At 40.8% G+C, this 20,190-nt stretch overlaps 1 protein-coding gene across 2 annotated transcripts in view; it reads right to left on the bottom strand.

Moving 5' to 3' along the window:
* The window catches only part of SLC12A5 (solute carrier family 12 member 5), a 124,177-nt gene that overhangs the window by 30,204 nt on the left and 73,783 nt on the right, over positions 1-20,190 (bottom strand). For both annotated transcript variants that reach the window (XR_013213348.1, XM_077251695.1), the window contains exons 8-18: positions 18,478-18,689; positions 18,155-18,319; positions 13,820-13,918; positions 9,012-9,069; positions 6,868-7,042; positions 4,457-4,575; positions 4,200-4,298; positions 1,988-2,107; positions 645-749; positions 374-542; positions 92-287 (exon numbers count right to left, since the gene is read on the bottom strand). Coding sequence is in view for 1 of the 2 variants with exons in the window: in XM_077251695.1 (XP_077107810.1) it covers positions 92-287; positions 374-542; positions 645-749; positions 1,988-2,107; positions 4,200-4,298; positions 4,457-4,575; positions 6,868-7,042; positions 9,012-9,069; positions 13,820-13,918; positions 18,155-18,319; positions 18,478-18,689 (1,517 nt within the window). In the remaining variant the exon portion in view is untranslated. The remainder of the gene's footprint in view (positions 1-91; positions 288-373; positions 543-644; positions 750-1,987; positions 2,108-4,199; positions 4,299-4,456; positions 4,576-6,867; positions 7,043-9,011; positions 9,070-13,819; positions 13,919-18,154; positions 18,320-18,477; positions 18,690-20,190) is intronic.

Here is a 20,190-nt window from a genome sequence, read left to right as displayed (position 1 = left end):
ATAACGAGTATTTAACATTTAGAGATGAAGTAAATATGACGCCAATTTGTAACGAGAATGTAGTGAATTTATTTAAAACAAGAGGTAATACCAATGAAATCTCTCCATGTCTGGTGGTCCTCCTTCTGTTTCCAATTACGCGGCCATCCCACAAGGACAGTGTTATGCTGCAGCCCTCCAAGGCCACTAGACTGAATTAAATGAGAAATTCCATCTCGAATATTGGAAGAAATAACTACCTGGCAGAAGCCTTTCACCTTTTCAGCTTCCATAAGCCTGTGTATAGACTGAAATAAAATTGAAAACATATGAAATCTAAATCTTAAGACATTTTTGCACTGTCTGCAGTGTAAAAAGAATACATTCTACTCACCTCTTCCGCACGTTGAGATTGGGGATGGTTCTCCAAATATGTCCCTTCCAACACAGAGCCTACAATGGTAAGTCCTTTACCTGCTTTTAATTGAGAGGTTAAAGAAAGAAGCTGAGGATGAACAACATTTTGGTCCTGATCCACTCGGACTAGAACAAGCAACTGAGGTCTGAAAAGAAAGAACAGGTAAACTCAATTCCCAAATAAAATAGAGAGGAGAGATATATTCTTACTTTTTACTTAAGAAATTACTAATCATTCACATACATACCTCCAATTTTTGGTATGTGGTGGACCTTCCTCCAATCTTAGGAGAGCATATCGAGCAGCACTGAGTGACAGCCCACGAATACCATCCCCCCACTCCTTCTCAGCCCTGTATATTTAGAAATTTGGTACGATATATTATGGAATACTGCTTAATTTAGTCTATTACCAAAAACATTCTATAAATTACAATTAATATGGTGTAGAGCAAGTTGATTTAAAGAAATGTTTTTATCCTGACACCAAATATTCCAATTTGGACCTTTCAACAAATTTCTCATGTTGAAGTGGACACATGATGTTATAGTGGCTGCAGAGTGGAAAAAAAACTTATTTTTTATTTTTGCCTCTCTGTTGTGGAGATATTGGCAATAAAAGTATTCGGTACATATTGAGTTAACTTTTGTTAAGTCCAAGTGGGTGTTATAAGATCGCAACTCATACAGAGAGGTGCATGTCCCAGTGAAAACTCTCTGATAATGCCCACTTGGACTCAAGGAATGCGAACTCATTAGGTGCCAAATAGTGATGAGCGAGTATACTCTGGTGATCTCCGAGTATTTCTGAGTGCTCGGAGATTTAGTTTCTGTCTCCGTAGCTGCATGATTTGCAGCAGCTAGACTTCCTGACTACATGGGGTTGCCTGTTTGTTAGGAAATCCCTGCATGTATTCAGGCTGTCTAGCAGCCACAAATCATACAGATACGGAGACAGAGACTAAATCTCCGAGCACATCCAAATACTCGGAGATCACCAGAGCATGCTCGGGAAATCTCGAGTAACAAGTATACTCGCTCATCACTAGTGCCGACCACTTTGCTTGCTAATATCTCCACTGTGGAGAGGCAAAATTGAAAACAAACATGTTTTATTCTGTTGTACAGCCACTATTATATCATGTGTCCAGCTCAAAATGAAACATTTTGTGAAAGGTCCTCTTTAAATGCAGAATAAAACATAATGTACGTAACATGTCTTAACAGCTAACCAACTGCAAAAGTATTGTAAAAAGTATTGTAGAAAGCTTAGACAAAGTATTCATTGTACTTTGATGTATTCAGTTATCATTGAACAGATGTAACACATACAGATATTTGTGCAGCGTGTAGGCCATTTCTCACTAACAATCTCTAGAAGCAAAGTTCCCCAGGAAATGAACGTAAAAGCAATGGCTTAGAACGTTTGACCTCGGCCCATTCTATTATAATGTCCAAGGCGTAAACCTTTTTTAGTAACAAAAAAGATAATAATGGAAATAAAAGTAACCATTACAATAAAGTAGCTACTTCTGCACAGCAACAGTACGATCAACTGTGTTTTTTGGATTAGCGTTTTATTTATACTCACCCACGGTACTCAATGTATTTGTAGATAAGACCAGCAATCAGCATGGCTACAAGAGCATAATACCAAGAGCAGAGGAACATCAAAGACAGACACAGGCTCATTCCAAGGAATGAAAGTGTCCTGCAAAGGAGACACAATATGTTTATTTGTATTGTAAGGAACATGCCTTAAAACAAGCTTATCTAGAGACACAAAAAAACAACTTCCCCTAAGGGTATGCGCACACGTCCGGATTTCTTGCAGAAATTTCCTGAAGAAAACCGGAAATTTTCTGCAAGAAATCCGCATTTTTTTTCCCGTTTTTTTTCCGGTTTTTTTTTCGCGTTTTTTTTTAGCATTCTGCAAGCGTAATTAGCTTGCAGAATGCTAAAGTTTTCCAAGCGATCTGTAGCATCACTTGGAAAACTGACTGACAGGTTGGTCACACTTGTCAAACATAGTGTTTGACAAGTGTGACCAACTTTTTACTATAGATGCTGCCTATGCAGGATCAATAATAAATAAATGTTTAAAAATAATAAAAAAAATAAAAAAAAAGGTTATACTCACCTGCAGACAGCCGATCTCCTCGGCGGCGTCCGTTCCTATAGATGGTTTGTGTGAAGGACCTTCGATGACGTCGCGGCTTGTGATTGGTCGCGTGAGCGGTCACATGAGCGGTCACGCGACCAATCACAAGACCGCGACGTCATCGCAGGTCCTTCACACAGACCATCTAAAGGAACGGAAGCGGCAGCATGCACCGGGGGCCATCAGAGGGTGAGTATATGACTATTTTTTATTTTAATTCTTTTTTTTTTACCAATTATACGGTGCCCAGTCCGTGGAGGAGAGTCTCCTCTCATCCACCCTGGGTACCAACCGCACATAATCTGCTTACTTCCCGCATGGTGTGCACAGCCCCGTGCGGGAAGTAAGCAGATCAATGCACTCCTAGGTGTGCGGAATCCCCGCAATTCCGCAATTTTAATGAACATGTTGCTTTTTTTTCCACGATGCGATTTTTTCGTGGAAAAAAATGCAACATTTGCACAAAAAATGCGGAATACCCTGTAAATAATAGGAGGCATATGTTAGCGTTTTTTTCGCGTTTTTATCACGTTTTTATATCGAAAAAAAAAACGCAAAAAATCCTGAACGTGTGCACATGGCCTAAAATTCAACTTTCTAGCTGGCGGCTCTCCTGGCTTCCACCCTGCTAAGTGTTTAAAGGGAAGTCAGCATAAGAAAACTACCTCTTGTTCAAATCAGGTTTTCGTGTTATTTTTTCTTTTGTAATGGGTTACCATTTTTCTACTTGCATACTCTCAGAAAAATAACTACCCACATTTGTATGCAAATTAGCTCTCTTCCAGAAAGAGCCAAATATCAATATAAATAGCTCTATTGAGGTTCTTGCCCCTTGTGAGCACATAGTAGCTTACTGGTTGGCTTGATGAAATACTTTTTAAAGGGACTCTATCAGCACAGGATGACTGTTCAACCCAAGTACAGGCGCTCGGTGCTTCATGGGCGGGGCCAAACATTTATATACACCTTCCCACCTGCTAGATGGAAAACAATCTCCAACCTTCTCTGGCCCTATGAAGCCAGAGCTGTCAATCAAAGAAGAGGGACAGGGTGGAGAAAGATGGAAAACAAGTAGTGAGGCACCAAGCAGCAGAACTTAGTTTGAACAGTCATCCTGTGCTGACAGAGTCCCTTTAAACAGGTCTAGGAGGTGCTTGTTCTCAACAGTTCTCTACAGATACATGTTTGATTTGAGGTACAGTGAAAACTTTTGAAGACAACCACCCAAAATTACATTGAAAAGTGGTCATTGGGTGGAGAGGGGGTGTTCTTAATGTAAATTATTAGTATGTATAATCGTTCGAGGACTCATTTAAATTACTTGATGGACTTTATTCACCCAAGGTGTGGAAAATGCCTGGAAATATTTCTACATACATGAGCTGGATATTTTTAATAAGAAAAAGTACCCCCACTGCTCCACAAAGCCACACCTTAATTGTTGAATATGGGGTGACAACTTTTGAGGCAACTGGAAGGAGAATAACAGGTACATTACATTTTTAAATAAAAATTCATGCAAGCTATTCTAAAGAACTATCTTTTATATTGAGCAAATCATTAGAAGATAGATTTCTCTGACATGGTGATTGTATCAAACCAACTACTCCGAGTCGTATCCTTTCAAGGCCTTCACACTCACCAATGATAATATTTGAAGCGAGGCCTCCAGTTGGGAGTCCTGAGCAATGTCTGAACTGCGCAGGCCAAGTTAACAAACATGTAACACATCAAGAAAAACCTGCAGTTACAGTAAAGAAGAAGAAAAGACAGGAACTAGAAAGTTAGGAGTCACAGAAAAAGACAAAAGTTAGAGTGATGGAAATAAAAGAAAATAATCTGAGATATACTATATGTTGAAAATGTATCATATAAAAAACTAATGTATAATAAACATACATAGAAAGAATTGGAGCAACTTCATCCAAAGATGCTATAAGGATGCCAATCTCACAGATGCAGGCTGTCAGTAACAAAGCCCATGTTGGTTCTCCATTAGCCTTTCCATGGCCAAAAACCTATGTAGATAATAAATATATAAAGACGTATCAGCGCTGTATACTGATATGCAAAGTTTTAAAATCTAGATGATAAACATCACCTCTTTGACATTCAAAGTAAGAAGAAACTTGCAGTCGTGAATATTGTACACAGAGAAATTGCAATGACTTATTAAAGAAATAAAAATCATACATTTCCTTCAGTGACTTAAAGGGAATCAGAAAATTACCGTTTGTTTTACCCCTTGCCAACCGTGCAGTTTTCCTTTTTTCCTCCCCGCGTTCCAAGAGCCATAACTTTTTTATTTTTTTTGTCCTTATAGTCATGTAAGAGCTTGTTTTTTGTTGGATGAGTTGTAGTTTTCAATGATTTTCTTAGTTTTGTTATTCAACATACTTAAACATGGGAAAAAACTGCAGTCAAATTGCACAATAAACACGATCGTTTTTTGTGTTTTTGGCCTTCATTAGAGATGGGCGGACACTTGGATGTTCAGGTACAGCAGGTTCGGCCGAACAGTAACAAAAAGTTTGGGTTTGGGTATCAGAACAGTGCCCAAACCCGGACCCCATTCACTTCAATGGGGGCACAAACATCTAGTGTTTGCTGCGCTGTCATGTGCATGACAGCGCAGCAAACACCTATTCTGACCGGCAGTGAAACCATGCCCACCGGTCATAGAACGACAGTTCCCATGCTGTCAAATGACAGCGTGAGTGCTCAGCTGTGATCTGAGGTATAAAGTTTACCTCCGGTCACTGGTTTCAGCTGATGGGACAACTGCTCCCATCATCCAACACCTGTTGCTGCTAATAACAGCGAGAGCAGGAGTGGCGGATGGGAGTATTCATCAGCCGCTCCAGCTCTGTAAATAAATAATAAATAAAAAAAAAACGGCGTGGGTTCCCCTGTATTTTTGTTAACCAGTAAGGCAAAACTCACAGCTGGGGGCTGCAACCCTCAGCTGTCAGCTTCAGGAAAGCTAGTTATCAAGAATAGAGGGGTCCCCATGCTGTATTTTTTTATTATTTAAATAACTTAAACGGTGTGGAGTCCCCTCAATTTTTGACAACCAGCCTTGCTAAAGCTCACAGCTGGGGACTGGTATTCTCAGGCTGGTAAGGGCCACAGATATTGCCCCCCCCCCCCCAGCCTAAATATAGCAGCCTCCAGCTGCCTAGAAAAGGCACATTTATTAGATGCGCCAATTTTGGCACTTTGCCCGCCTCTTCCCACTTGCTCTGTAGCGGTGGCAAGTGGGGTTTATATTTGTGGGGTTGATGTCACCTTTGTATTGTCAGGTGACATCAAGCCCATGGCTTAGTAAAGGAGAGGCGTCTGTAAGAAACCTATCCATTACTAATCCTACAGTTGTTTTGTAAATAAAGACACAGCCAGATTAAAGTCCTTTATTAGAAATTAAACAAAATACAGTTTTCCTTTTTTATTTAAAAATAACAAACACAGTTATACTGTTATACGCCTAATTCCACCAAAGCCCTCATTCTCCTGTAATAAAACTAAATAAAAAAAAACCAATATCTCTCACCTCTCCGTCGTTCTGTCCCACACCGTAATCCATTTCTGGGGGAAAAACAGTTTTCAACCTGGACGGTGCCAAAATGCAACCGTCCAGGCTGAGAACCACTGGTGACTGAACTGCTGCGAGCACAGCCTCAGTGACTGGCGGTGATGTCATCGAGGTTACCTTCAGTCACTGAGGCTCCGTTCCCAGCTGGTCTGAACTGCCATGACCTCGGTGACATCCCCGCTAGCACTGTGAGAAAAACTCAATAGCACTTATTTTTACTTAGAAAATTGGTGACATGTTCAATACTTATTTCACCCACTGTATATTAAAGTCGACAGGATCAGCTGACCATCTAATGTGTATAGTAGCCTCCTGACTCTTTCCTGACAGATGTTAGTGGACAAAACGGTTAAGCGGTTTGGAATGAAATATCTGACACTTTTATTCTCCATTGAAAACACATGAACACTCAAACACTCACTCAAGTGGAACATTAATGTGTATATGAATAAAATATATGATATTTGTTAGTTTTCCAGAAAATAACAACATTCTAATAAGGAGTTTGTATGTTCTCCCCGTGTTTGCGTGGGTTTCCTCCGGGTGCTCCGGTTTCCTCCCACATTACAAAGAAATACTGATAGGGAATTTAGATTGTGAGCCCCATTGGGGACAGCAATGATAATGTGTGCAAACTGTAAAGTGCTGCGGAATATGTTAGCGCTATATAAAAATAAAGATTATTATTATTATAAGCACTGAGATACAACTGACTTACTCTGAGAAAAGGTACAATTCCGTCCCGTGAGATAGCTTGTAAGAGACGTGGAGCTCCTGTCAAACTTTGCAAACCAGCTCCACAAGTAGAGAAGAAAGACCCAATAACAATGACCCAGGGTGAAGGCCAGGACAATGTTCCCACCACTAAATTTCCATTAACAGCTTCTCCAAATCTGTAAATGATAACATTTGTTTTGTGAAATTTAGAAAATTTTAACATACTATGCCATATATGTAAAGTTTTCGATTGCTAAAAAGGCCATATAATGTAAGGCCTCTTTCACACTTCAGTCTTTTTTCTCAGTCAAAATCCGTCGTTTTGTTTAAAAAACGGATCCAGCAAATTTGCCCGCTGGATCCGTCTTTTTCTCATAAACTTGTATTAGCGACGGATTACGACAGATGGCCTCTCATTTCATCCGTCGTGCGCTGGATCCGTCAGAATTTGTTTATCTGTCGTCTGGAGAGGACAGACAAAGTAACATCTATTCGTTGGCTAGAATAGAAGCCTATGGGCGCAGGATCCGTCGCTGTCCATCAAATGACGGAATCCAGTGACAGATTCAATATTTTTATATTGGGCATGCTCCAAACCTGTATTTAGTAGCCAATTGGCCAGACAGCCCCAAATCTACATAAACCTGCCATGTGGCTTCATTCTTCAATGTGCCAGCAAGAAGCATACAAGCAAGAAGCCTGCCAGCAACCTGCCTGATAGATAGATGCATAGATGGTCACAATATTTGCTAGAACTTCTTCCATTTCTGCCACTTGCTCTACAACCTCTCAAAGATGGGGTGTTAAAAACTCAATATATAGGTTTCCATTATTTTCCAATAGCCAATTACGTTTGGGAGCCTCCCATTTGGAGATATGAAAAAACGGATCCATCGAAAAAATGGATGTAACGGATCTGGTTTTTCGACTGATCCGTATAGCGGAACAATCGAAAAACCGGATCCGTTGTTTCCGTTTTTCACTATTTTTGACGGATCTGATCCGTCGCGACGACAGATTTTGACTGACGCCAGAAGACTGAAGTGTGAAAGAGGCCTAAGAATACAAAGAAGATAAGCAATGCAAACATCTAGAAAACAGTGTTGCGTATAAACTAAAACTTTACAGTTTGGTGCACCAAAAATAATGTCATGCACAAAAAAAAGGCATGAACCGCACATCCAAAAGTCATACATTGATCTAAAGCCGCTAGGCAAAAATGTATATAACTGAACATGAGGTTCTTAGTTTTACATTCTGATCAGACTATATGAAGCCCACTGCCACGTTACAGCTAACCTCATAGTGGGTCCTACCGCCCTAATGGAGCGGAGCCATGCACTGACCACCGCCCCAGCGGCAATGCACCAGCAGGGCAGACGGCCTGGGGCCCCACAGCACCCATACTGCAGAATACTGTTTCTCTTTTTTCAGCATATTGCATGTTCTCTCCTTTTTTTTCTTTGGATGTGCACCCCTCCCATTTGGCAAAAGTGATTTTAATTAGCAGGAGACTGCAAAGTAAGGGGTCTAGCCCATTTTTGCTCTCACTGGAGAGCTTGATGGAGGTGACTTTTAGTGCTCCTTACACTTGGTGTTGGTGCTGTGTGGCAGACATTGTTGCTTTGGTTTTGTGGTGGTGGGGAGGCGCGGTCTGGAGTCATGGGGACTCCGTCTTGTAGCATGGGTGCTGTGAGACACCAGGCCATCTGCCCTGCCGCTGCATTGCCGCTGTGATGGTGGTCGATGCACAGCTCCGCTCCGTTGGGGCGATGGGGACTCCTTTCATTTGGTGCTGGTGCTGTTTGGCGGCCAATGTTGCTGTGGTTTTGCGCTGGTAGGGCGGCATGGAGACCCCGGGTCATCTGCCCTGCCAGTGCATGGCCACTGTGGTGGTGGTCGGTGCATGGCTCCGCTCCATTAGGGCGGTAGGACCCACTACGAGGTTAGCCGTGACGTGGCAGTGGGCTTCATACAGTCTGATCAGAATGTTAAACTAAGAACCTCATGTTCAGTTATATATAGTTTTGCCGAGATGCATTAGATCATTGTATGATTTTTGGAGGTGCTGTCCTTTCTCTTTTTCACCACAAAAATAATGTTATGTTTGTTTCATATTACAGTGTAAACTTTTAGGATACTTACTTGTCACGCAAAACAACACCTTCAATGCAGGCACCAAACAGAATAACAGTAGAAATATCTATTCATCTGTAAAGGAAAATCTGAGACCGTACTTATGAAATCAGAAATCAAATTCTCAAAGTACCGATTTCAAGGATAGTTTTACTACTAATCAAGTGGATATGGTCAATGTTGTTATCTTCTGAATGTATTTCAATATTTTTGTCAAGATGTGGTCGAGACATAATTGCTATTATTAGTAATATACATTTTATAAAGGTACATCTATACATAATAGGTATACATCAGTGTGCAGGATCCAATTTTCATCAGTTTTTGGCCAGTATCAGTTTTTAATCTCAGTGTGGCCTCAATCTTTCACATAGTTATTCTAAAACTTGGGAACGTTACAAACGTGAATGGCTCTGTGTGCTATCATATGTATTATATGTATGCTTGTACTCTTAGTAGATGGGTGACGGAGCTGGCTGCTCTTCACATGCACTATCCGGTTTGGAAATAGGACCAGACTAGCAGATGCTGCTTTTGAGACAGAGCTGGCTGCTCTTCACATGCACTATCCGGTTTGGAAATAGGACCAGACTAGCACATGCTGCTTTTGAGACAGAGCTGGCTGCTCTTCACATGCACTATCCGGTTTGGAAATAGGACCAGACTAGCACATGCTGCTTTTGAGACAGAGCTGGCTGCTCTTCACATGCACTATCCGGTTTGGAAATAGGACCAGACTAGCACATGCTGCTTTTGAGACAGAGCTGGCTGCTCTTCACATGCTCTATCCGGTTTGGAAATAGGACCAGACTAGCACATGCTGCTTTTGAGCCCATATACACGAGTACATAGGCTAACTTTGTGTTCCTTTGCTGTTTATTTTACACATAGACTAAAAAAATATGTGTGTAAATGTAACCTTAGACAGTAAAAAAGACAGTACCTGGATGCCATCAGAGCGTTACCTGTTTTTTTCACTGGCCCACTTAATTGAATGAGTAAATTGGATAAAAAAACGGAAATGTGATCATTCTTGCAGACTATATCAGGAAATTGTTCTATCAATTAAAAAAGAAGTGTGAATGAGGCCTTACTGATGTCTCATGCACTGCATTAATTTTTGCTGCATTTTCGTAGACAATATTGGAATATAATTTATTTTCATGGTTACATTTTCATAAACTAAAAAGCTGTAGTGAAGAGCTCATTTACATTGGGTAATACCTTATCAGATTTATTGTTAGTCTACTTTTCTGGTCTACTCTAAAGCCTCCCATACACTTTATTTAGCTGTCAGGTGAACGATCGTTCGGCCGTCATTTGAATCTCCGAGTGTTCATGTTTTCTTTACGAGAGAGCATTGCCAGACTTCTCACCAAGAACAAAAGGATTGGCAGTCTGAATTGAACATGTGGGATCCTTATGTTCCCTGACATCATTTGTTGGGTACCTCCATATCTATAAGATTATTGGTGGTTTCAGCAAAGATGAGTCTATATTTTCAACAGTTCATGATTATACTCATTTTATGGGAGCTTTTGTTGATGCAGTTTTAAGAATTCAAATTATTTTTTTACTGTTTACATATTCAAATATTTTTTTTGTGTGACAGGGGGCTTAATACTTTTATATTCAGATTTTGGGTGAAAATTAATTTTTTATTATTTTTTTAAAGTACAAAGAGACACTTAAATTGCTTTTTAATGTCTTTCAATTCTAAAGAGATTATGTCAGCATGTTTTTGCTATGCAATCTGAGAGCACCATGATGTAGGGGCAGAGACCCTGATACCAGTGATGTGTCACTTATTAGGCTATATGTCTTTGTTTTAATAAAAACAGTATTTTATTAGCAGAAGATTATCACTACAGGACAAGCTGCCTCATGCCTCTTAGTCCAGCTTTGTCCCCAGCACTGATTAGCAGCCTTCTGCCAATCAGTGGTGCAGGCGGAGTTATACAGGGCTCAGCATTCTGAGCTTTGCTAGATTTGCAGCAGAGAAAACTGATTCTATTTGCCGACAGATTCACTATAATAATGTTATCATAATTATTTTTATACATAGACTAGAAACTGTAATTTAGACTAGTAATGACTACAAAAATTTGGAGAACCCAGACAGAAATTTGCCGTTTGTACCGGACAGTCACTGTTCAGGCCTGAACACCAAACACAGACTTTCTGCTGAAGTCCGCTGCAGTGTTCGGGGTAAGGAGAGAGGGAGAATTATTTTTTCTTAGCTGTTCGGGAATCCATTGTTTTCAATGGGATCAGGTTCTTGTGGAAGTTCGGGTAATGTTCTGGTACCCAAACCAAACTTTTTAAAAAGTTCGGATCAGGTACCAGAACTTGAACTTCCACCAATCCACCCATCCCTAGTAATGACTTTAAAAAAATCTTATTTTCTCTTTTTATTTATTTTATAACATAAGTTCATGAAAGAGCTTTTGGGGGCATTCATTGCTATAAATGTTTTATTGATAATTTCCCCTGTAACTAGACCTGGCATATTGGCCCCAGTTATAGGGAAAATTCAGCCTCTAGTCTACACTATACAGGTCCTTCTCAAAAAATTAGCATATAGTGTTAAATTTCATTATTTACCATAATGTAATGATTACAATTAAACTTTCATATATTATAGATTCATTATCCACCAACTGAAATTTGTCAGGTCTTTTATTGTTTTAATACTGATGATTTTGGCATACAACTCCTGATAACCCAAAAAACCTGTCTCAATAAATTAGCATATCAAGAAAAGGTTCTCTAAACGACCTATTACCCTAATCTTCTGAATCAACTAATTAACTCTAAACACATGCAAAAGATACCTGAGGCTTTTAAAAACTCCCTGCCTGGTTCATTACTCAAAACCCCCATCATGGGTAAGACTAGCGACCTGACAGATGTCAAGAAGGCCATCATTGACACCCTCAAGCAAGAGGGTAAGACCCAAAAAGAAATTTCTCAACAAATAGGCTGTTCCCAGAGTGCTGTATCAAGGCACCTCAATGGTAAGTCTGTTGGAAGGAAACAATGTGGCAGAAAACGCTGTACAACGAGAAGAGGTGACCGGACCCTGAGGAAGATTGTGGAGAAGGACCGATTCCAGACCTTGGGGAACCTGAGGAAGCCGTGGACTGAGTCTGGTGTGGAAACATCCAGAGCCACCGTGCACAGGCGTGTGCAGGAAATGGGCTACAGGTGCCGCATTCCCCAGGTAAAGCCACTTTTGAACCATAAACAGCGGCAGAAGCGCCTGACCTGGGCTACAGAGAAGCAGCACTGGACTGTTGCTAAGTGGTCCCAAGTACTTTTTTCTGATGAAAGCAAATTTTGCATGTCATTCGGAAATCAAGGTGCCAGAGTCTGGAGGAAGACTGGGGAGAAGGAAATGCCAAAATGCCTGAAGTCCAGTGTCAAGTACCCACAGTCAGTGATGGTGTGGGGTGCCATGTCAGCTGCTGGTGTTGGTCCACTGTGTTTCATCAAGGGCAGGGTCAATGCAGCTAGCTATCAGGAGATTTTGGAGCACTTCATGCTTCCATCGGCTGAAATGCTTTATGGAGATGAAGATTTCATTTTTCAGCACGACCTGGCACCTGCTCACAGTGCCAAAACCACTGGGAAATGGTTTACTGACCATGGTATTACTGTGCTCAATTGGCCTGCCAACTCTCCTGACCTGAACCCCATAGAGAATCTGTGGGATATTGTGAAGAGAAAGTTGAGATACGCAAGACCCAACACTCTGGATGAGCTTAAGGCCGCTATTGAAGCATCCTGGGCCTCCATAACATCTCAGCAGTGTCACAGGCTGATTGCCTGTGAACCAACGCCCATCGGACCGGACCGAGGATATTTTCCATACAGCGCGGGAGAAATATAAATGGTTATGGGGGATTCATGGGGAGTCGGGGGGTTTCACAAGTAGTTGGGGAATGTATAGCTCACACTCTATTACATGATATTTTTAGTTGATAGGCAAAAAAAACGTGACAGGTTCCGACCCGACAGGCTCATAGAAATAGGGAAGTCCTTCTGGGAACTGCAAAAGCTTTTTATACGTCTAAGTCTACTCACTCAGACCCATCACCGGGGCACATATTGTTATATGCAGTTAGGCTATGTACAGGTGGACTGCCTGCAGATATTTCACTTACTGCACTCCAAAAGCAATAAATCTGAAAATCTCTGCAATGGAATGACGCAGTGCAAAAAGGGTAAGAATGGCAGAATTATGGGAGCTCAGAACATTTTCTAAAGTTTGTAACTATAAAAACTTTTGAGCAAGTGACAGGTCTTTATAGATTCTCCACATTAATCAAACATCATGCAGCACTTTGATAAATCATACGCAAATAAAGCTAATGCACCCACATGACAAATTTCCCCCTTGACTTTGTATGCTGGGATCTATGAAGGAAGAGGGAGGAGGTAAGCTGTGACCATTATATTGTGACCCAGTGTTATGTGAATATAGACGGTATCTTCTGTGATGTACATAAAACAAGAAGATGTGAGAACTCAGGCTCAGCGTGAAAACAAGATTGAAGGATTTTCTTTAATATGGATAGTGAGATAGAAAATTAGGAACATTTTACCATAAATTCTGAAAAATATGTTTGACAAAAAAACTTGATTTAGACAATTATTTACTGATAATATATTCCTTAGCAAAACTGCTTGAACATGATATGTCACATTGCACAAAAGCCAGTGTTAGGGTGGTATAATAGTAGAATAAATGTGTCCATTACATACTAAAAGGCATAAAGTATAATTCAAATTATTCATCTATTTGTGAAGGATACAAACAAAAGATGTAGTGGCAATAGCCATTATAGTGCCAATGGGAATGGATTTTTGTGCATCACGGAGATCTCCAGATCTGTTAGAACCGGCCATTATTCCTGGGTGATTAGAGAAAAAAGCGAGAACTGAAAGTAATTACGGGACTAGATACAAGGTGATACAGTATAAAGAGTAACTAATGATAATGCCTTTGCCGTGATTCACACACAACCTTCCATTCGCACTTTCATGCAGTTATCACCATTATCTATAGACCTACTTGTTTATTTGAAGGCGAGAAGTCATTTGGTTTTAATTCTGTTCATTTAGTTCTCTTTTTTTTTTCGTTGCCACATTTTTATTCGGTCTACGAATCTGACGTTCCAGCAGATTTCCATAATACAATAGAAATATTTGTAATTTTCTAAACAAGCTATGATCTCTTTGGTTTTTATTGATATGTTCTTTTTAACATTGCTTTTAAGTGCTCGCTTTCAAGGAATTAGCTTTATAAATCACTACACAGAAATGATAACATGGTTTCTCATTAAAGCTCAATTATCTCAAGCTGTGAAAAAGTGATTAAAAATATTGTCAGGTTGAATATTCCAATGCTCAAATGACATCCTCCTCCAGATGCTCCTCTCCTAATCAAAGAGGCTGGTGGAGCAGAAGTGTATCACGAGCCAATGAATGCCATACAGATAAGAAACAAAATCACATTGCCTCCTCTTTAAAAGCACAAATTAGAAATTCGGTAAAGAAGAGACTCTCGCGCCATCTTTTTCAGTGAAGAAAAAAACCTCTTGTGGGCCCATGATGAAAATATATGTTATGGGCATTTTTTTTGTCAATATTCCACGAAGTACACTTTCATCACGGTGATTTTTTGGGTGCTGAAAACTCATTGGTGAAAGTGAAGCTGAATCACACAGCCAGGCTTCGAACTCAACATCCAGTATCAAAGATATCTTCCATTTCACCAGTGGGGTAGTTTCACACCAGCGTTTGAATTCCATTTTTCCTGTTCCCATAACATGAAGAAAACTAATTTAGGACAGGGGTGTGCTGAGCAGTCAGTATGGTGATGGAAAGCTCAACAGTCCAAATTGGAGGCTAGACTGTGCTGAGCTGTCAATATCATTGATGAGATGTGCCAGGTTTTTTTTCCATGTGCCTGCTATTCGAGTGAATACCTGGCTATTTAGCTGGCTCTCTGCCTCCAATTAGTGTCAGTTGTAGCTTTGCTTACATGGTGTGCTTGCTCTGTATCCATTTGCCTTACCCCTTTGTGTTGATCTGCTACCTTACTGGAATTTTAACCTCGGACTGTTGCCCGACTATTCCTTTGCCTTATCCCTTTGATTGTTTGTGACAAGTCCTTTTGGTGTCTGACCCCAGACCTCTTGACTATCCAGCCACATTTTAACAGAAAAAAATGCTATCGTTTTCTGCCAATTAAAATGACAGGATTTTTGATAGTGCCTTCTTCAATGCAAGTTTGAAAATAACCTTAGACTCTGTGGTCAATATTGAACATCAGTAGTGACCATGGAATTTAAGTATTTAGACAGAGGGATGGGCTCCCATCTTAGCAAACCTATCAGACCTTGATTGTATACCTCCCTGCATTTCAAAAGTATTGCCATGTTAGGTGTTAACAAACTCATAAAAGTTAATCTTATAAAACTAAAAGAGTTAAAAAAACTAAAATGTTTACAAATATTAGTCAAAAGAAAAACAAAAAATAACATATTTAGTATTGCTGCACTTGTAACAAGTCAAATAATAAAATTATCATTTTTTTAGGTTGCACAGTAAACAATGTAAGAAAATTAAATAAAAATGACAGAATTGTTGTTTTTTTAATACCTCTCTTCCCAAAATATTAAAGGGAACCTGTCACCCCGTTTTTTCCGTATGAGATAAAAATACTGTTAAATAGGGCCTGAGCTGTGCATTGCAATAGTGTATTTTGTGGACCCCGATTCCCCACCTATGCTGCCGAAATACGTTACCAAAGTAGCAGATCTTGCTTAGTTTTCCGTTGGTGGCGTAGTGGTGTGCGCATGCCCAAGGTCCCGAATCCACTGCACAGGGGAGTGTAAAGAGCGCGATGTGCGCTATTTCATTGGTGATCGTGGGGGCGGCCATCTTCCTTTGGCCGCGCGTGCGCAGAAGCGGCGCTCTGCTGGCCGCGGCTTCAGGAAAATGGCAGCGGGATGCCGCGCGTGCGCAGATGGAGATCGCGGCGGCCATTTTCCTGAAGCCGAGATGCAAACGCTGCTTCAGGAAAATGGCCGCCGCGATCTCCATCTGCGCACGCGCAGCATCCCGCGGCCATTTTCCTGAAGCCGCGGCCGGCCAGCAGAGCACCGCTTCTGCGCACGCGCGGCCAACGGAAGATGGCCGCCCCCACCGATCACCAATGAAATAGCGCACATCGTGCTGTTTTCACTCCCCTGTGCAGTGGATTCGGGACCTTGGGCATGCGCACACCACTACGCCACCAACGGAAAACTAAGCAAGATCTGGGGGAAGACAACACGCCCATCTGACCAGACCAGCCTGATTGACAGGCGAAAACGACTACTTTGGTAACGTATTTCGGCAGCATAGGTGGGGAATCGGGGTCCACAAAATACACTACTGCAATGCACAGCTCAGGCCCTATTTAACAGTATTTTTATCTCATACGGAAAAAACGGGGTGACAGGTTCCCTTTAAGTATAAAGTAATCAGTTGTATGATCCCAAAAATGGTACCATTGAAAACATCAAGTATAAAAAAAGTCCCAAGACAGATCCTTCGATGAAAAAAAAAAATTTGTGTTGCGAATATGACAATAAAAAACCATTTTCTAGTTGTTTATATTGTGCCACAGTAGTAAAAAAAAATAAATTTGGTATCTCTGTAATCATACTAACCCACAGAAAAAAGTATGTCATTTATACTGCACAGTAAACATGAAAATGAAACCCAAGAAACAAAACCCAGTTATGTAATTGCATATTTTGATGGGGTTTTTTGCACCCTCTCCTCCCCCCTAAAAAATAATTAAAAGTTAATTATATTTCAAAATGATGTGATTGAAAGCATACTACAGTCATAGTTAATAGTGAGGTACCATAGGTAGTTAATAGTGGGGTACCCCGGGTGTCAGTATTGGGCCCTCTTCATTTTAACATATTTATTAATGACCTTTTATGAGGTTTACAGAGTAGAATTTCAATATTTGCAGATAATACTAAATTAATCATAACCACAGAAGGTGACTCTTAAAGGTACCGTCACATTAAGCGACGCTGCAGCGATATAGACAACGATGCCGATCGCTGCAGCGTCGCTGTTTCGTCGTTGTGTGGTCGCTGGAGAGCTGTCACACAGACAGCTCTCCAGCGACCAACGATGCTGAAGTCCCCGGGTAACCAGGGTAAACATCGGGTTACTAAGCGCAGGGCCGCGCTTAGTAACCCGATGTTTACCCTGGTTACCAGTGTAAATGTAAAAAAACCAAACACTACATACTTACATTTCGGTGTCTGTCGCGTCCCCCGGCGTCCGCTTCCCTGCACTGTGTAAGCGCCAGCCCTAAAGCAGAGTGGTGACGTCACCGCTGTGCTCTGCTTTACGGCCGGCACTGACATATTCAGTGCAGGAAGCTCTGAGCAGCAGCGCGGATGCCGGGGGACGTGACAGACATCGGAAGGTGAGTATGTACTGTTTTTTTTTTTACTTTTACAATGGTAACCAGGGTAAATATCGGGTTACTAAGCGCGGCCCTGCGCTTAGTAACCCGATATTTACCCTGGTTACCATTGTAAAACATTGCTGGCATCGTTGCTTTTGCAGTCAAACACAACGATACACGCCGCTCTGACGACCAAATAAAGTTCTGGACTTCTAGCTCCGACCAGCGATATCACAGCGGGATCCAGATCGCTGCTGCGTGTCAAACACAACGATATCGCTATCCAGGACACTGCAACGTCACGGATCACTATCGTTATCGTTCTTAAGTTGTTCAGTGTGAAGGTACCTTTACTGAAATAGCAGTGAGATTATGGATCTTCAAGGAAAGAATGCTGTACTAGATTTTATGATGGGGCATTAATCCAGGGAACTATTCTGATTGCTATATGTGGAGTTGGGAAGGAATATTTACCTTAATATGAAGCTATTAGTGTCTACCCCATGAGGTTTTTGAGGTCCTATGGATATACAGTATATGTTAGGCTCTAGGTTGAAATCAATTTGGACTTAAGTGTACCTTCAACCTTAAAAACTCTGACACTATACAGCTACATCAACACAAAAAGTCTATGGCTCTCAGAATGCAAGATAGATAAAATTACCTGTAACAGAGGGGAAATAAATTCCCACTAATAGCGTGAAATATGTTGTCATATCGCTAAAGACATATGGCTGGTCTATATTGACTGGATCTCCAGAGGGTACAGAGTGCAAGCCGCTTTTCTCCACCATAATGCCTTTGGTTAAATAATTCGACCACACGTTTTCTAAAGTGTTAAATAGAAAAAGTACAGAATATACTTTCAGATATGAATCATGCAGCTAATTTTCATTTCCACACAATATTTTATCATTTCTGTCATTGTATAAAATGGTTTCTCCTTTTACTAACAATAGCTTTTTATCTGCCTCTGTAACAATTCACCTCGGATAAGAGAGCTAGCTGCTCCAGGAATGCCCTGAATCTCCGTGACATTATTCTGGGAGAAGTACAGGTCACACGTCGCATTCAAGAATGGAGAGGAGCAGAAAAGAGCCCACAGCTTGGTGGTGACTGTCTCATTCCCAATGTCTATAAACTTAGCACAGATATCAAAACCTTTTCGGGAGAGAGTGCGGTTGCCAAGGATGCAGATACTGAAAAGAAGTGAAGAAAGAAGACAGCAGAAATTGTGCACATTAATAAAGAAATATAGAATTACAGCCAAAAAGAAAAACAAATGAAAAAGGTTTTTCTGAATATTATTTTAGAACTGAGAATGTTAAAACATAAGGAGATAAGCATTACTTTCCTTGCTGCAGCATCGCACTCATGTGTTCCAGGTTGGAACCAGAATTGATGATGCTTCATCCATCATTCTTGTTACTGCTCTGGCCAATCACTGCCCCTAGTGGTAACATTGTCATGTGTGGCATGTGACTGCTGGGGCCAGAGATTGGCTGTAGTGGTCATGTGAATGATGGTTGGAATATCATAGAAGTAGGCACCACTTTTTTCAAAGAGTAAGTAATCTACAGTGGCATGTAAAGGTTTGGGCCCCCCTGGTCAAAATGACTTATTGTGAGCAGTTACATACATGGTCAAAATTGTTGGTACCCCTCATTTAATGACAGAAAAACGCAAAATGGTCACAGAAATAACTTGAATCTGACAAAAGTAATAATAAATAAAATCTATGAAAATGAACAAATGAAAGTCAGACATTGCTTTCAACCATGCTTCCACAGAATTTTAAAAAAAATGTAACTCATGAAATAGGCCTGGACAGAAATGATGGTACCCCTGAACATAATGAAACAAAAGGGACATCAAATCAAGGTGTGTCCACTAACTAGCATCACATGTGTCTACAATCTTGGAATCAGTGAGTGGGCCTGTATATAGGGCTACAGATACTCACTATGCTGTTTGGTGACATGGTGTGCATCACACTCAACATGGACCAGAGAAAGTGAAGGAAAGAGTTGTCTCAGGAGATTAGAAAGAAAATTATAGACAAACATGTTAAAGGTAAACGTTATAAGACCATCTCCAGGGAAGCTTGGTGTTTCTGTGACTACAGTTGCACATATTATTCAGAAATGTAAGATCCATGGGACTGTAGCCAACCTCCCTGGACGTGGCCGCAGGAGGAAAATTGACATCAAAGAGACAGAAAATACGAATGGTAACAAAAGAGCCCAGAAAAACTTCTAAACAGATTAAAGGTGAACTTCAAGCTCAAGGAACATGAGTGTCAGATCGCACCATCTGTCATTGAAGGAGCCAAAGTGGACTTCATGGGAGACGACCAAGGAGCACTCCACTGTTGAAAAAAAATCGTAAAAAAGCGAAACTGGAATTTGCCAAACTACATGTTGACAAGCCACAAAGCTTCTGACAGAATGTCCTATGGACAGATGAGACAAAAATGGAACTTTTTGGCAAGGCACATCAGTTCACAGATGGAAAAATTAAACATCAAGAAAAGAACACTGTCCCTACTGTGAAACATGGAGGAGGCTCTGTTATGTTCTGGGGCTGCTTTACTGCATCTGGCACAGGGTGTCTAGAATCTGCAGGGTACAATAAAATCTCAAGATTATCAAGAGATTCTAGAGAGAAATGTGCTGCCCAGTGTCAGAAAGCTTGGTCTCA

The sequence above is a fragment of the Ranitomeya variabilis genome, chromosome 4 (genome assembly GCF_051348905.1).
Source record: "Ranitomeya variabilis isolate aRanVar5 chromosome 4, aRanVar5.hap1, whole genome shotgun sequence".
In the NCBI taxonomy this organism is placed as follows: Eukaryota; Metazoa; Chordata; class Amphibia; order Anura; family Dendrobatidae; genus Ranitomeya; species Ranitomeya variabilis.
Note: the sequence above shows the minus strand (reverse complement) of the source record. Positions and strands in the feature narration are given on the sequence as shown.